The sequence below is a fragment of the Lissotriton vulgaris genome, chromosome 4_1 (genome assembly GCF_964263255.1).
Source record: "Lissotriton vulgaris chromosome 4_1, aLisVul1.2, whole genome shotgun sequence".
NCBI classification, from domain to species: Eukaryota; Metazoa; Chordata; class Amphibia; order Caudata; family Salamandridae; genus Lissotriton; species Lissotriton vulgaris.
The window spans coordinates 1,396,616,737-1,396,635,571 of record NC_141691.1 but is presented as its reverse complement, the minus strand read 5'-3'; the positions used below and the strand labels follow the sequence as shown (position 1 = coordinate 1,396,635,571).

General features: G+C 42.8%; 1 protein-coding gene across 1 annotated transcript in view; it reads right to left on the bottom strand.

Moving 5' to 3' along the window:
- RMC1 (regulator of MON1-CCZ1) overlaps nucleotides 1–18,835 on the bottom strand; it is a 319,509-nt gene that overhangs the window by 92,289 nt on the left and 208,385 nt on the right. The window contains exons 16-17 of the mRNA XM_086965645.1: nucleotides 16,707–16,784; nucleotides 142–246 (exon numbers count right to left, since the gene is read on the bottom strand). Of these exons, the coding sequence (XP_086821771.1) occupies nucleotides 142–246; nucleotides 16,707–16,784 (183 nt within the window). The remainder of the gene's footprint in view (nucleotides 1–141; nucleotides 247–16,706; nucleotides 16,785–18,835) is intronic.

The window sequence follows — 18,835 nt, the reverse complement described above, 5'->3', positions numbered from 1 at the left end:
TGAATGAGTCTTCAACATGGATCACTGATAGTTATACAGGTATTAAATACATAAAATAACTTGACTACCATTTCAAAGCGCTACTGTCAACTCCCTTAATACAGTGACTGGATTAAATAGAGCACCATTTAAAAAACGTACCAGAGGCTTGGAATCACTGAGGACATGATACTGAAGGAACTGATGCAGCATGTAAAAGAGTTTGTGGTGGACAAGGGTTTTGATGACCAACTCATACAGGTAATGCTGTAAGGAGAAGATTAGAGGATGTTTTAGCTGATGGTATTTGCCAAGCGGGAACATTCAGAGTAAAATACTGCCTTTCAAAACCATAACGTACTGTAAAGGCCCATTTCAAATATACTACAGTCTATTATTTAGAGGAATTTGAAAATAGTTCACTTTAAAATGTAAAGTATTCTGCTTTAGCTGAGCTCTAAATGTTATGAAAATACTAAGTTGCACCGTTAGCCAAGGCATCAACAGTGCTGTTGTTTTATGCCGTAATGCAAGATCTGGTACTGGGGTCCTAGTTCACTTAGAGGTTATTGAATTCCAATTGTTACAACTGGCGTCATTTACTACCGAGTGCCCTGAGGTCAATGTACAACTGGATCACAAACTGGTTATCCAAGTTCCCCCAATACCCCCACCCTTTGCACTCAACGTTCTCAGGGTAGTGGAGCAGAACAGGCCAAGGCTTACTCAAGGAGACAATGTAGGTTAGACACTCAGAACACTGTACAACACTTCAATATCTCTTAATAATTTACTCTCCAGTCAGTGCTTTACTTTATGAAAAGAAAGCACTTTAATAGACATACACAAAATATACTACACATAAAAAAAATCATATACAACGAAATTCAGTACTCTATTACTTCCGAGCCTCAGATTAGACTCCAAACTCAAATCATATACTGTATGTTAACGTTAAAGTCTATCACGAAGGTTAGCCTAAGGCAGTGTTCAGTGCCACCAGTGTGCAACTCAAAGAGTGATTGGTTTCATATTGCTACTTTCAAAGCAAAATGTATCTTTGCACAGCAGTGATCTGAGTTGTAGGTGTTGGTACTGGACAGTGCGAAGTGCCCACCCAAACCCTTGAAAGCAAATGGCCATCTTAAAGGGTACTGGAATGATATTTGGTGCCCAGTGTCTGCTCAGAGTACACTGGATTCCACTAGTCCATAGACTAGTCAGTGGTGTGGGAGGATTGCATTTTGGTATAGTCCTGGTACACCAGAGTCTTCGCGGTATGGCACAAGAAGGTTTAATGTCGTAACTTGGAAGCCACTGTATGCATTTGGCATTGTTCAGAGACCCCAACAGGTCCAGAGTCGTGGGCTTCAGCAACCAGTGCAACTTAGAAGAGGTCTGGGGGATGAAATGTGAATATCTTGAGAACTGTGTAAGATGTAAAGATATGGTAACAAACCTTGATTCACAACAACCTCCGATGACGTGCCAAGGGTTGAACCAAACTTAACTCTGGAAGCCACAGAGATGCTCAAAGTCACACACAGGTTTTCCTGCAGCGCAGACATGTGCAGTGTTGAAACAGGCAATCGATACTTGCTCAGCTGTGGGAAAATGTTTTTTAGAATGCAGTCAGGAAGCCATCAGGCTATAGTGCAATGCTTTCAAGGCCTTGTATATTTATCTCAAGCCAATGGGTTCCTTCTATGGAATCCTCGATCTCCTCTGACAAGGTCAACCAGGAATAGTCATCTAATTGGGATCCTGTGTCTTCACAGCACTCTATCCACCGCTTATCCTTTTGCCTTCCCCTCCACATCAAACTGCCTGGAATGCCTGTTGCCCCTGTTGGGATGTTTTTTATGAAGCAGTTTATTTGTTTGACTATTCCACAGCACATCTCCCTGACGAAGGACCGTTCGGGTCCGGAATGCATTGGGAATACCAACTGTGCTCAAAGAAGGACAAAGCAGCAATTGCACAATTGTTTATATGGATTTGAATCATGGATTTTTGATGAATTGTCTGGTTTGACATATTTATATAATATGGAAGATTAAAATGAAGCAAAAGCTAGTTTGGAAGATTTCACATTGAATGCGTTGATTGGTGAAAATCTGAGAAGGCTGTAGAAGTGTCTCTGCGCTTTGGGACCATTCACAAGTTTGGGAATAAGAATTATTCATCTTCTCTCTCTAGTAACGCAATCTCAGGCTATATTGAGTCCTGTCTTGTTACAACTCTTATAAAAGTATTGTTCAAATTTCAAAATGGCGGACTCCACTGTGATTGTTCTATAAACTCTTAGCTGGCCCCAGATCATTGCTAAACACCAGTCTCAAGCACTTCTAACTTTTCTGCAACTTTACTTTCTTCCAACATTTCCTGACTTTAGTCACACTTGTGCTAACGACTATGCCCCCTGCTATGGCCTAAAGCACTACAGGTTGTGGTGTATGACATTTCTTCCAGTTTATTATGGAAGAATTCTTATTTCTCCTTCGACATCGATGCCTTTTGAACCAGATCCCTAAAGACATTCAATTGGAATCTTTTCCCCGGATAAACCAACAAGTGTGTGATCCCAGTGAGATATATATATATATATATATATATATATATATATATATATATATATATATATATAGAGAGAGAGATATATATTCACTGAAAAAACCATAGGTTTCACACCAGTTATAGTTAGGAATTAGCATTTAAAAAACCTATTAAATTCACTGAAAAAACCATAGGTTTCACACCAGTTATAGTTAACTGGAAATTTTACTGACATAAAACCAATGAAATTCCCACGTTATAGTTAGTTGGACTCACTATAACTTGCGCGTGTAATGCACTGCTGATGACATCACATATTACATCACTCATGACATGGTCAGTGACATCACTCATGACATCACTGATGACACCATCCAGTGAATGTGTGCCTTTCTGAAAAATAAACATGTTTTATATATGTATATGTAAAGGTCCAAGGAAGAATAAATGTTTAAATAAGTGTCTTAATGAATGTTTAAAAAAAAAAATGATTGGTTAACTGGCTTATTAAGTGTATCATAGTGAATACATATATTAGCGAGTATTGTTTCAATATTTAAATGTTTGTATCAGTGTTTCACTTTGTGTACAAGTGGGTGCATGGGTTGGTGAGTAGCTACATGTGTGTTTCTATGGGTTATTAGATGTTTTTTTTAGTATCAGTATAAATGTCCGTATGATTTGGTGGGGGTGTTACTTAGCACACAGATGCATCAATGACTGACTCACTGTTTGTATGTGTTTTGAAGACAGCATATGTGCCAGACTGTATGGGTGAATGAGTGTGTATATGTATATGTTAGTAAGTGAATGACTGTCTTACTTGTGTCTTTATCAGTAACTTCATATGTTTTAATCTAGTATATGTGAGTATTGGTGTATTTAAGTGAGTATATGTGAGAGTCAGAGATTGAAAGAGTTCTTGTTTAAATAAGTATGTGTTTCTATAAGTGATTGTTTAAGAGAGTAAGTATGTGTAAGTTTCCTTAGAAGTAAGGTGGTAGTGTGTGTATAGCTGTATATGCCAAAAAATGGATGTTCAATATTTTATTTGCATGTGTGAATATGTGTGTGAGCAACTTATGGAAGACTGTCGGTGTGTTAACGGATGTATAGGTGTCTCACTACATATGATGAGTGAGTATATGTATGACTGACTATATAGAACTGTTGGTGAATGAGTGCATGTGTATATAAATGGTGGAATTACTGAATTGGTTGTTGTAACAGGTATAGGTATCTCCACTTTTTTGAAAATGATAGTTTCTATTTTTTAATATGTGTTTCAAGGGTTACTTTACAGTGAAAGGAGGTCAGTATCTCTGTCACAAGGATGGTGTCATCAGTGATGTCATGAGTGATGTCACTGACCATGTCATGAGTGATGCAATATGTGATGTCATCAGCAGTGCATTACACGCGCAAGTTATAGTGAGTCCAACTAACTATAACGTGGGAATTTCAATGGTTTTATGTCAGTAAAATTTCCAGTTAACTATAACTGATGTGAAACCTATGGTTTTTTCAGTGAATTTAATAGGTTTTTTAAATGCTAATTCCTAACTATAACTGGTGTGAAACCTATGGTTTTTTCAGTGACTTTCAAAGGTTTTTTTAATGCTAATTCCTAACTAAAAGTCTCACTTTATAAGTAAGACTGTTAGCGCTCTAGTTGTTCTTTAGAACACTCTGGTACATACCATCATTGGGCTATAGTTGCGCTACATCTGGCTGATATTTGGGCTACATTTGTATTTTTTGTCTCTGGTGGCCATCTTTGGGCTACATTGGGCTACATTTGGGCTCTAACATATATAAAGCCCAAAGTAGGCAAATATATATTTTTTTAAAGTTAATTTTCTTAAAAACAACTGGAGCATATATCTTGAGACATAGCAAACGCACATAGGGCTACCAGTCCTTACAATTTTTAAAAAAAAATTTTTGTCTTGGAGCGCTCCCGGTGCGCGCCCCGGTGAGCGCCCCGGAAAGCGTAGTATTTTGAAGAGCCCCGGTGCGCGAACCGGGAAGCGTCCCGTTAGCGCCAATGTCGCGATCGAAAACAACATCGTGACGCGTCGCGTAAGCGTGACGTATCGCGTAGCCGCGTGATGCGTCTTATGACGCACTGCGTAAACGCTCCCGGAAGCGCTCCCCGGCGCGGCCCGTAGCACGTAATGTAAGCGCGCCGGAGCGCGTAACGTAAGCGCATCGGGTGATGTGACTTGAAAATAACACTTTTCATTGGTTCTCATCATTTTTTTTCTCCAAATAATGAAAGCCCCCTCCTTTTTTCCTCATTCTTACTTTCAAAATTTGAACTATGGCAATCCTGCTTGCCATAATTCAAATTTTAAAATATAATATCATTGTTCCCGTTAAGTTTTCACTTCCCTCACCTTTTCTCACCTTTTGACTTGCTCACATGAACACTGTTCCCAACCTAGCTAGGAACAAGTTCTAAATTGCCCACTGGAGGGCAGTATTTGTTGTTGTTTCGCCCACTGGAGGGCAGTATTTCTTAGTTTAAAAAGCGGACAATAATTTGAGACACTTTAGATCACCTTACAAATGGTTTTCACTGCACAGTTATTTGAATACAAACCAATTTGTTTAAAAAGCATTTCTTTGATTAACTATATGTGAAACTACAACTCCCAGAATTCCAACTACTTGTAAGATATACCATGTGATCTGTAAAACGTCATGAACACACCCACAGGTGTGTAACCATTATTGTTTGGTCTTTTTCCTTTAAAATCTGTGAGCATTGAGCACAAACTGACCGTGATCAAGACAGCGGACGCTGTCGAAACGCGTTGGTTGTTTTTGTTTCCCCCTGGATTGATGGAACAAATATAATACGTCCACCATAACAAGCGAATTATTCCATTTTTTGCGACGCCATACCTCCCCAGGACTGGGGAAACTTGTTGAAATTGTCAGCGGTTGGGCTCAACCGCAGGAGTAACGCGGCCAAAGAAAAAGCAGCACCTAACGGGAGAGGAAGGGAGCCAAGTGGTAAAATATATGTCATTAACCTGAGAAGTGAGTGGGTTACCAGGACACAGTCAACACAGGAGAGGTTGTGTGAATGTGAGAGTGTCTGTGAGAGTGTGTGTACAAATATTTGTGATTATGAGTAAAAAAAGCCCAAATAGGCTGCGCTTCTGCTCCTCCAAAAGATTGATCAATTTTTTGCTGCTGGTTGGTACCAAATATCGTTAATGGAGGCTTGCCTCTGTTCCCCAGAAATCTGTCCTTGTGAAGCAATACTTTCTCTCAAGAGGCCCTGGATCACAGAGTGCCATTTTTGTGTAGCCTATTAGATATTGGTCAGAAGCGCCAGATAACCTACACTCTGGGTTGAACCAAATGTTTAAGGAATCACAGGAAAATAAAGCTGGATTAGAGTGTGGGCTTAGCCTATTGTTGCACCTAAAATGCAAGTATTTGTTAAGCCACTCACTTTATCTGTTCAAATTTCTTCCAGATGTCCAAGCTGCAAGAGGCACTACATCTCTAAATTCCAGTTTTCTTCAGTGTGTCTTTACCCAAGTCAATACAAGACTCTACTCTCGGGCTTTAGCTGTGCTGAGCCCACACCTGTGTGCTTTCTTACTAGTTTCCTTTGCCCCTGCCTGGCAAACAACTGGTGAATATTACCAGCATTTAAAGCCCCATAGAGAGGTCCGCCTGCTTTGATCTAATTCCAGGGCCCTCTGAAATTATTCTCCAGTTACTGGCATGCGCCTCATCATAGGGGTGGTGATGGTGTGGGGGGGCGAATGCATCAGTCCGACATCTGAGCATCTCTAGCCCGTCTCTCTGGCAGTGTGTGTTCTCTGCTCCATGCCCTCCAAAAACAGGTAACCTACCTTACTTGCCTGTGCTGTAGGCTGCCTTGTTCCTTCTGCCACTGATGTAACATTAGTTGGTTCTGCTAGTGACCACCCTGCAAGCTGCCCATAAACTCCACAAGATGGCACCCGCAACCCCACCCCCCATGCATCTGGGACCTGCCATATTGTCTGCAATTCTCCTAAAGCTAGGGATTTGGTCCACCTTCTGTTCGTGCCCCTGGATAGCTCCTCCATCTTGATGCTTGGGGCCCGGATTACGCCCTGAAGAGATACTACGCCTCTGCCACTAGGGTGCTTCCATCATGCGACAGCTGGGAGGACACTCAAGTTCTATGTCCCCCAGGGGCTAATCAGTTGTGTCTCTAGTTAAGCAGGATGTCTCACTGAGATGCCCAGAGTTCCCGGATTTCTTCCAAGCCGGGGTAAGCTTTAGGATCCCCATGTGCCACATTAGTAGCTTTAAGTAGGTCCGGTGGTAATTCTCCAGCCTTTAATGAATATCTCCAAGCTAGGCTCAACCTGTAGTCAGAGTATAACATTTTAGTGCAGTCCCTTTGCTTTGTTCACAAAAGGTTATAATGTTGTTTCAACAGTAAGTCAATCCAGGTAAGGGTGATACATACCCTTTTCTGGTGAAGGTAAGTGACCACCAGATCTGCTGAAGATGCAAGGGTTTTGGCTGAATTGTAGTGTGTTTTACTGTTAGTTTTGTCCATGTACCATGGACCACGAGTGTTTTGTGTGCCCGCGGTGTGTGGATATTTGAAAATAGGAGTCCTTCAAGTCTATGGGCACTTGAAAGTCTTTTTTGTTAATGGATTAGCATGTGTTAATGGCTTATCATGGGCCTTGTGGGGGGAGCCATTAAATATTCATCTTTGCTGAGGAATTGGTTTAGTTTCCGGAGTTCCGGGATGGGGGGAGGAGACTGCCTGTTGTCATTTTCTTCAACAAAAATAATACTGAATAAAAGCCCTTGCTTCTTTATGTGTTCACCTCCACAGTATTTTTTAATATTAGTTTGAGAATTTCTATCAAAGTGAACTCAGATGTGGGTGATGTTCCTTCTTCAGGAGTTTGGTTAGATTGTTCTCAACAAATTTAATACAAACTCTATAGCTTATGACATCAACCACTCAGCTGTTGGACAAAATGTTCAGCTGGGTTGGGAGATGCCCCTGAGCCCTACCCACTACAGCTCTTTACTGTGCAAGTAGGATCCCTGTTGGCAGTCTTGCTCTTCTGGCTTACTGTACCTCCCATTTGAGCAGTCTTCTCTAAATGTTTGTTTTGTGTGGGCTCCCTGTTGACTCTGAGGTTTGATACATTGGCCATATAGCATTGGTTGAAGCATGGGATCTCGTCTGTAATGACAAAAAGTGGGTCTCTCACATTCATAATTGTTCCGTGGTCCAGAGGGTTGCTTCCTGTCGTTGAGTATGGGGTGAAACCTTGTAGAGTCCAAACAGATCTTGCTCTGACCGTGTCAGTCCTTAAAGATTGAAGCAAACCATTTACATTTCTCGAACAGGCTGTGTCTGTAGAATGGCATACTCTGTATGTGTCACTATTTCTGGTCCCAACAACGCATTCATAGCTATTCACACCGCATCGCAATTCCACTGGACAAATGTCTGAAATCGGGAGAAGGGAGTGTTTGCCAGGATGGTAGATTTGTCTGAGGTTTTACAGTCTTCAGGTAATTTTCAAGAAAAGGAGATTTGTTGTGACATAACGGTCTGTTGCACCATAACAAAATGGCAGTTGGATTGCCCAGTTTCACTAATGTGCTTGCAAAAGCATTCTCTCTTTTTCTATTTATATCCAACTTCATGATCCTGCAGCACTTTTGCAAAAGAGTAGACTTTGTGGACTTTCTTCGCTCCACTTGGTGAGCGGCAGCCTGGTGCAATGTTTCTTCTTCCCAGAAATGGTCAAGAAAATTAATACATCTAATGGAACTTCGGATTCTGTCCTTAGTTGAAGGAGAACCACAACTTTTCTATAGTGACCTCGGGTAAACTGTATATTTTGAAGCAATACAAATAAAGTGAAATTTAACTGTCATCCAGAAGAGAGGTCCTGGTGCAGGGTCTGACTCACTATCACTAATAGCTGTTTAGGATGTTACCAGTCAAGTCCCTTTAGAGTCAGTCTTCTCTCTGATCTTCACCATCCTCCTTCACATCCTCTTCTGTATCTCCATACTCTTGTTTCTCTTCCACTGTAACAACTCTGGTAATTTGCAACATGCATCTTTTGTAGGCTGCTGAACTACTGGTAGGTAGCACTTGTGCAGGAGGATAATGGAACACAGTGGAGCTTGGTGGGCCTCTTTAGGCACATAAGAATATCTTGACACATAAGATAGCTCAAGTAGAAAGAAAAAATAGGTTTGTCCTTAGGTTGGTAGGACCACAGTCTTTCTGGCTGGATCGCTGGCTAATCATAGGACTGAGGAGCAGCTTTCTTGTGATTTACTGCTCATCACTTGCTGTTCTGTTTAACCTGTTATGTTTCCTTGAGAAGGAAACCATGCCGCAAGTTTCTTGACACATGATCAGTATGCTAGACTTTAGTGAAGGCCTGGGGGTCCTCTCGAATGATATTCCCTTTAACATGGGTGACTATTGCCACCATGACACTACCAAATGTTTGTGGCAGCAAAATATAATAGGGTACAAGCCATTTTTATCTGAACCATAGTAGACTGACTGCCTACAGGCACTCCATCGTAAATCTGTGGACTGGATCACTTAGGAACAAGTGAGTTAGCATTTGCCCCGACCCGTGTTTTGTGCTGCTGAAAAGAAATGCGACAATTTGAATCCACAAACCCACAAAGTTGGCATACTGAAGAGGCACACTGAAAGAAAGTCACTTCCAGTTCACTGAACCTTCAAGTTTTTAGACTTCTTAGAAATAGAAAAGAGATTGATTTGGGCTGACTACTCAAGGAATTAATTTAGGCTTAGCCCTTCTTCATATCTGGTTTTCCCCTTATTACTTAAATGAGCTTTGCAAACATGAGTAGAGAAAACCAAGCATTGTATTTGTAATTGTAAAGGTTTTTCTATAGCGCATGGCTACTCGGAAGCATCCCAGCGCTTGATATTAAACAGAGGAAAATAGACATCAGAAACCTAAGTACAAAGGACCAGCTTATCTATATCTTAGGGAACAGTGCTGTTTTTAACTTTTTGCGAAATGCGAGCAGGTTGGGTTCTTGACGGAGTGGTAAAGGAAGAGCATTCCACAACTTGGCCGCATTTCGCGAAAAGAGACGGCCCCCTGTTCGGGCCCTGTTGGTCCTGGGGATTATTAGAAGGTTTTGCTGGTTTGAACGAAGATCCCTGGATGGTTTATATGGTCTGACCATGTCATTTAGAATGGGAGGGCCCTTCCCATAGAGAGTTTTACGGACCAGACAAAGGGTCTTGAAGTGGACCCGCTCCTTTATTGGAAGCCAATGCAGGGTCCTTAACGAAGGTGCAGCTGATGCACGGCGGCTGGTACCAGTAAGTAACCTTGCTGCGGAGTTCTGGGCAATCTGGAGTTGTCGGGTGACTGAGGTGGGGGCTCCTAGATAGAGCGCATTCCCATAGTCCAGCCTTGATAGAATAAGGGACTTGACTATGGTTTTCTTGGCGGTTTCGGGTAACTGGGGAAGAATTTTACAGATTGTCTTCAGTAGGCCAAAACAGGTAGACACTGTCTTTCTTGCCTGGGTGTCAAAAGACAATTCCGTATCAAGCTAGAAGCCGAGGCTTTTTATCTCGGATTTTGGAGTGGGCCCGAGCCCCATGCAGGAGGGCCACAGGGTTGAGTTATTAAAAGTGGCTTTTTTTCCAAGTAGCATCAGCTCAGTTTTCCCCCCATTCAACTTCAGATGGGACGCATCCATCCACTTCGCAACCGCCTCCAGGCAGCTGCAAAGATTAGTCGGAAGGGGTTCAACCTGATTTAAGGAGACCACTAGCTGAGTGTCATCAGCATAGCTTACCAACTGGATTCCAAAGAGGGATTCCAAAGCATCAGAGACGGAAATCTTGGCTTTCTCCATTTTAGGTGGTAAGGGTAATGCACCTTCTATGCCCCCTTCATTTCTGCCCTATTAAGAGAAGGTCTGGCCGGTTGAGCCAGAGTTTGGCATTCAGCCACTTGCTTAGAGGAGTTTGGAGATACTAAGACTGCCAAGAGCAGGAGCCAAACAATTACTTCCCAGCTAGACCAGTGGAAGCCCCATGACATGTCTCCAAAGAAGATTCACTTTTTCCTACTACATTCTGCCTCACATGTAAAAAGTGGAAAGTCTGAGGATTTTTTTTGTGCAGGAAGGTGTCTTTTTTTGCTGCAGAAAAACAATCCTGCATACAAGACAGATACCATTGCACCAAGGTGAAAGGGTGTCTGCGTGGTACAAGGCAGAAACATTGTGCGCCAGTGCAAGAAGAGGACAGAAATGTGCCATATAAAGTTAAATATGGTGCAACACTGCCCTCTTCCTTTTACGCAGAGCAGCAAGGTGCCTTTCTGGTGGATACTTTATCTAAGTGCAGATTCCTCACCTTTGGAACCTCCCCAAGTTGGATGAGGAAGATTTTAACAGTAATACTCCCGCCGGCCGGTAGGTGGTGCTGTACAGCTCTGCGTTGACTTTGCTCCTCCCAGAAGTGACAATGGAACCTCATATAATCACAAACCCTCCACTTCGACTTCAGTTTTTTTCTTGAGTTTGTTCGCACCCTTGGATGTACAGTACAACAATAATCAGAGGTACAAGTGTGCAGATTCCTACATAGGGGCGTTTCTCCATGGAAAGAGACCAGTCTACAGAAACGGGAGGCGGGAGGACAGTGAGGAAACAGCTGTTGGTTGAAGTAGCCACCAAAGTATTATCGAACCCTAGTAACTTGTTCTTCTTAGGAATACTTCTAACCGCACATTCCTCACTTTAAAATAGATACCAAAGCAGTAGTTCCCAAGGTGGTGGGCATGTGGAATGGCTCAGATCAAAAGGTCCTGAAAGACTTAACAGGCCAAAAGCCCATCCCATCATCCCTGGCTATCAAAGCTGTAGTGCCTCATGAACAGCTTTACAGACTCCCGCATGGTGGCCTGAAATATGTCAATAATAGGTACTTCGTGTGCCAGCACAATGGTAGCAGCCTTGACCCAGGAAGAGTCGGCCCATAATCTCTCCAGAGGCTACTTCTTGGTCAGGGCATAACAGATCTTTATGCACAGGACTATCCTCCTCAATAGACATTTCTGCACTGCCTTGCCCTACTTTACTCCATAGAGCCCACAAAGAGCTGATCATTGGTCTTTGGTGAGACAAAGTAAAACCTTAAAGCTCTTTTGGGGTTCAACCAACAATGAGCCACCTCATCTCTTTCGAGGGGTGAGTCAAAGGAGGATGTGCGAACAATGGATTGCCCAAAGTGAAAAGCAGTCACAACTTTTGGTTAAAAAAAAAAGCTGTCCTGGTCTTCAACACCACTCTATCTGGAAAAACGGTAGTGTAGGGCAGCTGCTATGTAAGAGCTAAAAGTTCACTCAAATGGAAAGCAGAATCCGGGCAGCTGTACATTGGTTTGAATGGAGTGTACATGATGAAAGTGAGAACCAAATTAAGATTGCACTGTGGTATTACAAAGGTTTTTTTAGGAAATAATACAATCTAGCCAGGGTTCTACCTTTTGCTTTGCTTCTACACCCCCTCCCGCCAACTACGTTCTTCCAGCCAAGCCCTCGCCACCGTACCTCGAATCAACAAGACCACCATGGGAGGAAGATCCTTCTCATACCTGGCATCTAAAACATGGAACTCACTCCCCACTTACCTTCGCCTTACCCAGAACCACCTAGCATTCAGAAAGCAACTTAAAACGTGGATATTTGACAAGTAATCCTTCTCCCCTCCCCTAGCGCCTTGAGACCCTCTGGGTATGTAGTGCGCTATATAAATTCTTTGACTTGACTTGACTTGACCTCAGGGTATCACTAAATTCCTATCACCTGCCAGGCCACGCAGACTACGGTTGTCCACCCTTGCATTCAATAATCCCATCGAGTGGTTCACAACCAGGGAGATGGTGCTCTAGCCAGCTTCACAGACGAAATGACTCCTGGCATAGGACTCAGGACCCCACCCAGTCTTTCTTGTTGCAGTCCCATGTGGTGGTGTCCACGAGAAACGGAACCAGCCTCCCTTTCATAGACATTAGGAAGGCTTTTGGTGCCAGCTGCTTGGCCCACAACCCCAACAGACTGTTGTGAAGAAGGGCCTCAGCTGGAGACCAGTGATCTCTGTTGATCAACTCTCCCAGATGGCCATCTCCCATCCCAGCAGTAACGCATCTGTCACCACTCTCTGCTCTGGGTGGGCCAGAGAGAGCGCGGTCTGCAGTCCGCCCAATAGTGGTCGACTCACCATAGATATCTTAAGCAGTCTCATCTGAAACCTGGATGGAATTTGATAGGTTCTCCTGGTGCTGGGCCCACTGAGACTTCAGGCTCCGTCCAGAGTTCGCATCTTCCAACTAGCATAGTTGATAATCAGGACGCTTGAGGCCAAGATGCCCAGAAGCCTCAGAACCACTCTCACTGAGACCCGAGACTGAAACGCTAGGATTATAGCCCCAATGTCTTAGATTTGTGGTGGACTGAAGGCCACACATTCACAGTAAACTCCAGCGATGTCAGGAGATTTGGCGGTGTCTGGAAGTGGTTTATGAGCGAATGTGGTGAGTCCGCATTTAAACTGCCAGTCATCGTGGTAGGGAAAGACTGGAGTCCACAACCTCCGAAGGTGTGCTGCAACCACTGCCATCACTTTTGTGAACACCCAAGGGGCACTGGAAAGACCGGAGGAGAACACAGAATATCGAAAATGCTCCTGGCCCACCCTGAACCGTAAGTAGCATCTGTGGGATTGCAAGATGGGTGTATAAAAGTAGACATCCGGCAGGCCCTAGTCATCATCCAGATGCCTGGATCAAAGGGCAGACAGAAACGTGCCAACATGTGCATATTAAATTTGTCCTCCTACAAGAAGGCGTTCAGAGGATGGTGATCTAAAATAGGATGAAGGTTTCCATTCTAATTCAGCATGAAGAAATAGCGGGAGTAACAGCCGATCCCTATTTCCGGAGCTGGGACCTTCTCTACGGGGACTTTGACTAAAAGTGCCTGCAAGTCTTAGAGCGAGATGACCAGGAGCTCCTATGAAAGATGCTCTGATGCGAACAGGATGTTTGGCAGGTCTAAAAGGAATTGTAGGGTGTAGCCTGTTTAATGATATGCATAACCCATCTGTCAGGTGTTAGCCTTCCTCCAAATGTAGAGAAAATACCTGATCCCGCCTCCCACAGGTTGGTTGTGACCCACTAATGGCAAACTAAAGCAACGTAAAGGATATTGCTGAAGGGGTGGGGACTGGGAAGTGTGTTGCTTCTGAGGAACTGGACGTCATCTGCTTGACCACCAACTACAAAAGAACTGGATACCCATTGGGGTGGTGGGGGGTCAGCATTGGCAATTCGTCAATCCTCTGGAATAGATGCTAATGGGATGAAGCTGTTGAGGGTGCTTTCTCGCAGGGATGGAAAGGCCTAAGGAATGCACTGTGGTCCTGCTTCCTTTAAAGCATTCGAATGCTGAATCGACCTTCACACCAAACAGATGAGACCCATTAAATGGCATGTCCAATAAAAGGGTTTGGTTAGCTCTGATCAGAGTCTAAACTTAAAAGTTGGTGGTGCACTCAATTGTTGTTCCGAGGGATGGTTCTGGCTGAGATTGACTGAAATGGGCCGGGTGTGTTGGGACACAACCTCAGTCGGTGGCAAACAAATTCGACTTGTAGTGTAGTTCCTATAAATCTATATAGGATCTGCGCATATAGACAACATAAACTGTGGGACTGGTGTCCAAACTGATTCCGAACACCCCCATAGGATATGTTCGCCTGTAAACCAAACTAGCTCACAGTGCCACTATGAACCCCTCTTACCAGGGAGAGAATAGGTTCTGGTAACTATCGGACATTGCAACACTGTCCTCTCAGGGATCGTAGAAACAGTATAGTACTTTTGGCTCAGTCACTCATGCTCACTTTGTCTCAGAGAGACACACAGAATAAACGATGGGGACGTTTTCAATAAGCATTTATTGAACCAGCGTCATTCTAGTGTAAAATACGTGTGCTGCAACAACCACAAGACAGAAACGGATGCACATGGTTATAAGCACTAATAGAGTAAATAGACGGTAGAATTCCACCATAGTGCTAAAACAATGGATATATGCTGCCATATAAATACATGACAGTAATAATGCGTACTCCTACGATGCTAACCCTAACTAGATGCACTTAAATGTACCTAGCATGTATGTAGGTGTATCGCCAAGAATCCCCCTACGATAAAACCAACCCCATTACCTGATGTGAGAGAATGAAGCATCCCCGTCTTGGTCTCGAGTTGGACACCCCACGAGGGATGTCAGACCACTGTGTGCTAGAGTGTCTGCATGCAGGATCCTCAGCATATCTTGTCTTTCTCCTCTGCCCACCCTGGCAGAGATGGTGCTTATATACCCAAAAGGTACCCTCAGGGGTTCTACCTTGCTGTGTCGTGTCTGTCCAGGATGACGATAGTGATGAACCTTATACACAGGTATTATTCAGAAGATGGTAATCCTGCTGTGATCCTAAGAATCCTCATGCATAATAAATTAGGCTACTTTTTGAGGAAATCCACATGATATTTATGCACCTAAGTAGGTAAAAGGTCAGCACCAAAAACCGTTATGTAGTACAATGGCAGGGTAAATGTAGGTAAAAGGTTAGGCGACTACCCGGACCTATATGGGGGTACATTGCGAATCATAACAGACTCAGTCAGATAGAGTTATAGGACCGGGGTCTGTGGGCACCATGGATGCCACAGGAACCACTGTGGATTTCAGTGCTGATTTAGAAGCACATATGGCACTGAGGGCAGACCTGCAAGCAGCAACTTGATACGAGGTCTCCACAGATTTTTGGGGCCTAAAGGTGCATTGAAGGAGCCGAACGGTGCAAAAGATGGCCTCTCTGAAAGCCTACATCTATAGCCACATCGCCAATGGCACCAGAAATTCAGGGTGCATCGGGATCAGCAGCAGAATCAGCTCCTCAGTGGGGGGCAATATACCGCAAGACAGAGGCACCTTGACGCCCGCACAACTTCTCACAGAGAGAGTGGTGAGACTGGGATGGGTCCTGTTTGACCTTATTAAGTGTTCTCTCCTACTTACCTGAAGACTCAGACAGTAACAATGACCTGTCACAAGATCAGCCCAAAGTGGGAATGAGTCGGCACCCTCCACTTTGAACAAGACAGGGACTTCCAAGACTTCTTTTAGTGTAGTACAGATTGGCTTCAGGTTTCCAGATCCCCTTTAGATTCATAAGGGCACACTTCTAACAAAAATGGCAGTGTGTGCCTCAAGCTAAACACCAGTAACACATCTAGTGGCGATCTGTCAAAGACATCTGTTTGTGACAATCCCTACAAGGCTTAACCCCTGTAGGTTTAGGAGGGGGCATGTTCCTTTGCACAACGGAAAACATGAATTTTGAAGAAACAAACTTGTCGCTGGATGAGAAAAAGGATAGATGCTAGGCCCCTATCCACATACAAAGGTGCAGAAAAAAAGGAACTGGCATTGACACACAGGGGTGGCATCTATGCGTGGCTCCATCGTCACTTCCAGGTCAGAAAAAAAAAAATCAAAGCAGAGCTACACGGCTCCAACTATCCGCGCCCAGGAGCACGGCTGTTAAAATATTCTGTATGCAGTCTGGTACCTGTGGATATTCTAAAGGTAAGGAATCTGCGGTTAGAAGCATCCATTAGAATTAGGTAATCCATGCTGAAAATCCAAATGACATTTGTTAATAAAGGTCTGTGAGAGGGATGTTTTGTGTTTGCTCCTCCTCCACAGATGGCATGCGATGCAATGCAGAATGCAGGCGTCTTCCAACGGCGGCATGTTTTGTTTCATCAAAAATCACTGTCAAACTGGGTAGGAGCTGTTTTAGATCTAGACTGTTATTGCAAATACTAACTAGTCAGTCAAGCTTAAACTCTCCAACCCCCTCCCATTTCCTCCCAAAACTTCATAAAACGTCTACATAGTATGTGCCTCCCTCGATTCCTCAAAAATGTTAAGCAGTGTTTTACTGTTCTCTCAAACAGAAAGTCAGTGCAAAAAAAAAAAGCTAGAAGGCTACTAATAATTTGAGATCAGCATTCTTACCTGAACTGGAATCTGGAACTGGTTCAGAGAGCGAATGTACTCCATTAGAACGGCTGAAACAAACTTGTGTGGCAACTCCTAGGACAAAAAAGAGGATGTCAGATGACCTTTTGACTATTACTGTAGCCAGTTACAAAGAGAGTACCATTGATTACCCTCTTACCATCCCACATGCTCAATTCTAGCCCCTGGAAGATGAGAACCAGCAAGCTGCCTATATATGCCAACAGATATAGAGGCTTGTCACTCTGCCTTACAAGTAACATTTACCACATTTCTTGAATATCCGTAGGTATGAAACTGAGCAATCTTAGAACTATAAATCGTAGGCACCTCAACTCTGCATCTCACTTGCAAATAACTATTGTACCTTTTTAACCCTTTTTTTAATAATTCACACTGATGTGTGTGGAATAACTATTTATTATAATCGTGATTAATACAATAAAATATTTGTTCTGTACACTTACAAATAAGGGAGGAACTGGTGTGTGTACGATATAGGAGCCTGAATTATATACTTAAATAGCTCTACTATTGCACTATTGTGCATTCTCCCTGTTGTGTGTTTATAGGTTTCTGACAACTTCACGGTTTCAGGGAACATCATGCAAAGGAACTTGGAAAGGAAGAATCTGCACGACTATTTGTTCATTACGAAGATTTAATTTTATAGATTGATTTTCCATACAAATATCCCATCCTTCGCATTCCACATACAGTTGTTCTAAGGAAGATGCCCCGCTTCGCTCAACACACAGCACACCAACACACACTTCAGGTTAATTACACAGCCTTTATTCAGGGTTTCACAGATGGGAGCAATGTAATGTATGGGCTTTTGAAAACATGACTTTTTACTGAAATATTAGCATCTGGTCAATCATTACATCTCTATAGAACAATTCAGCACTACAGAACTCTTAGGTGAATGATGCCATATAAAATTATAAAAAATAATAATAATAATAATAATAATAATAATAATAATAATAATAATAATAATAATAATGTAGTTAGCCTCATTACAGATTTACGAATATTTGCTTGCAGCACAAGTGAATACATAACGACTGAAAGTAAGCTACTGTATTTTGTCAAGTCCACAGATGTACAAATGTGTTAATTACATCGTGATAGATTAAGCTTTCCATCGTCTGCATTGATCTCTGGTTGGGAAGTAAGAATTGTACTTACAAATATTCTTCAAACACAACAGTGTATAGAGGTGCACAATTTTAGATGCTCAAGAGTCACGCACTCTGAATATTGCACTATGGTTCATCTGAGGGTGAACAGGCAGAATTAAGGGGTGTGGATACATTTAGATACATTTGTGCCTAGGTTCTAATAGTATTTAAATACAGGTTCTACATTAAAAAGTTAGAGGCTTCCTTTTTATTCATTGTTTTAAATGTTGCCTGAGCTAATGCTTAATACACAATTCACATTTTCCAGAAAATACTAGTTTCAAATAAAAGTGATTGACTGTGACTTCACAAAAGCAAGGGGGTGGAGCTTAAGGAAACAAATGACTTTGCTGAACATTTTATAGATTCCAAAGATGTCTCCATCTGTATATAGGACTGTGAAGAAAGCCAGCAAGGAGATTTGTGAGGATCCTTCTTCAACTGCCTGCTCTCGGAGTCCTAGCATAAGTAGAAAAATCAAAGGCAACTCTGACAGGGGAGTGAGGCCAGTATGGGTTCTGGGACGGGGGCACTAACATTTCGGCGATCACAACTAATCCAATCATTTCAGCCTATCTGGCTAATTGCGTGCTTCTTGCTGGAAGCAGTGGCCATGATACACATGGCTAGTTTACATGCACCATGTACAGCTACATGCTGGAGGGACCACTGTTCTTTCCCAGCACACACATTACTTCATGCCTGCAGGTTTGGAAAGCAGTTGGGCACCACACCAGTCTAAAGCAGTTTGTTCCCACACAGGCCATCCTTACAGAAAGGCTTTCATATCAGTTTTATGACTTTCGATAAGGCCACACTTATCCTTTTTAAGGATATACGTTAGTCAATGAAAACTAGAAAGTAATAATCCCCAATTCAAGTTCCTTCCCATTAGCTTGTGTCTGTCATAGATGTATGAAATCATATTATGAATACTGT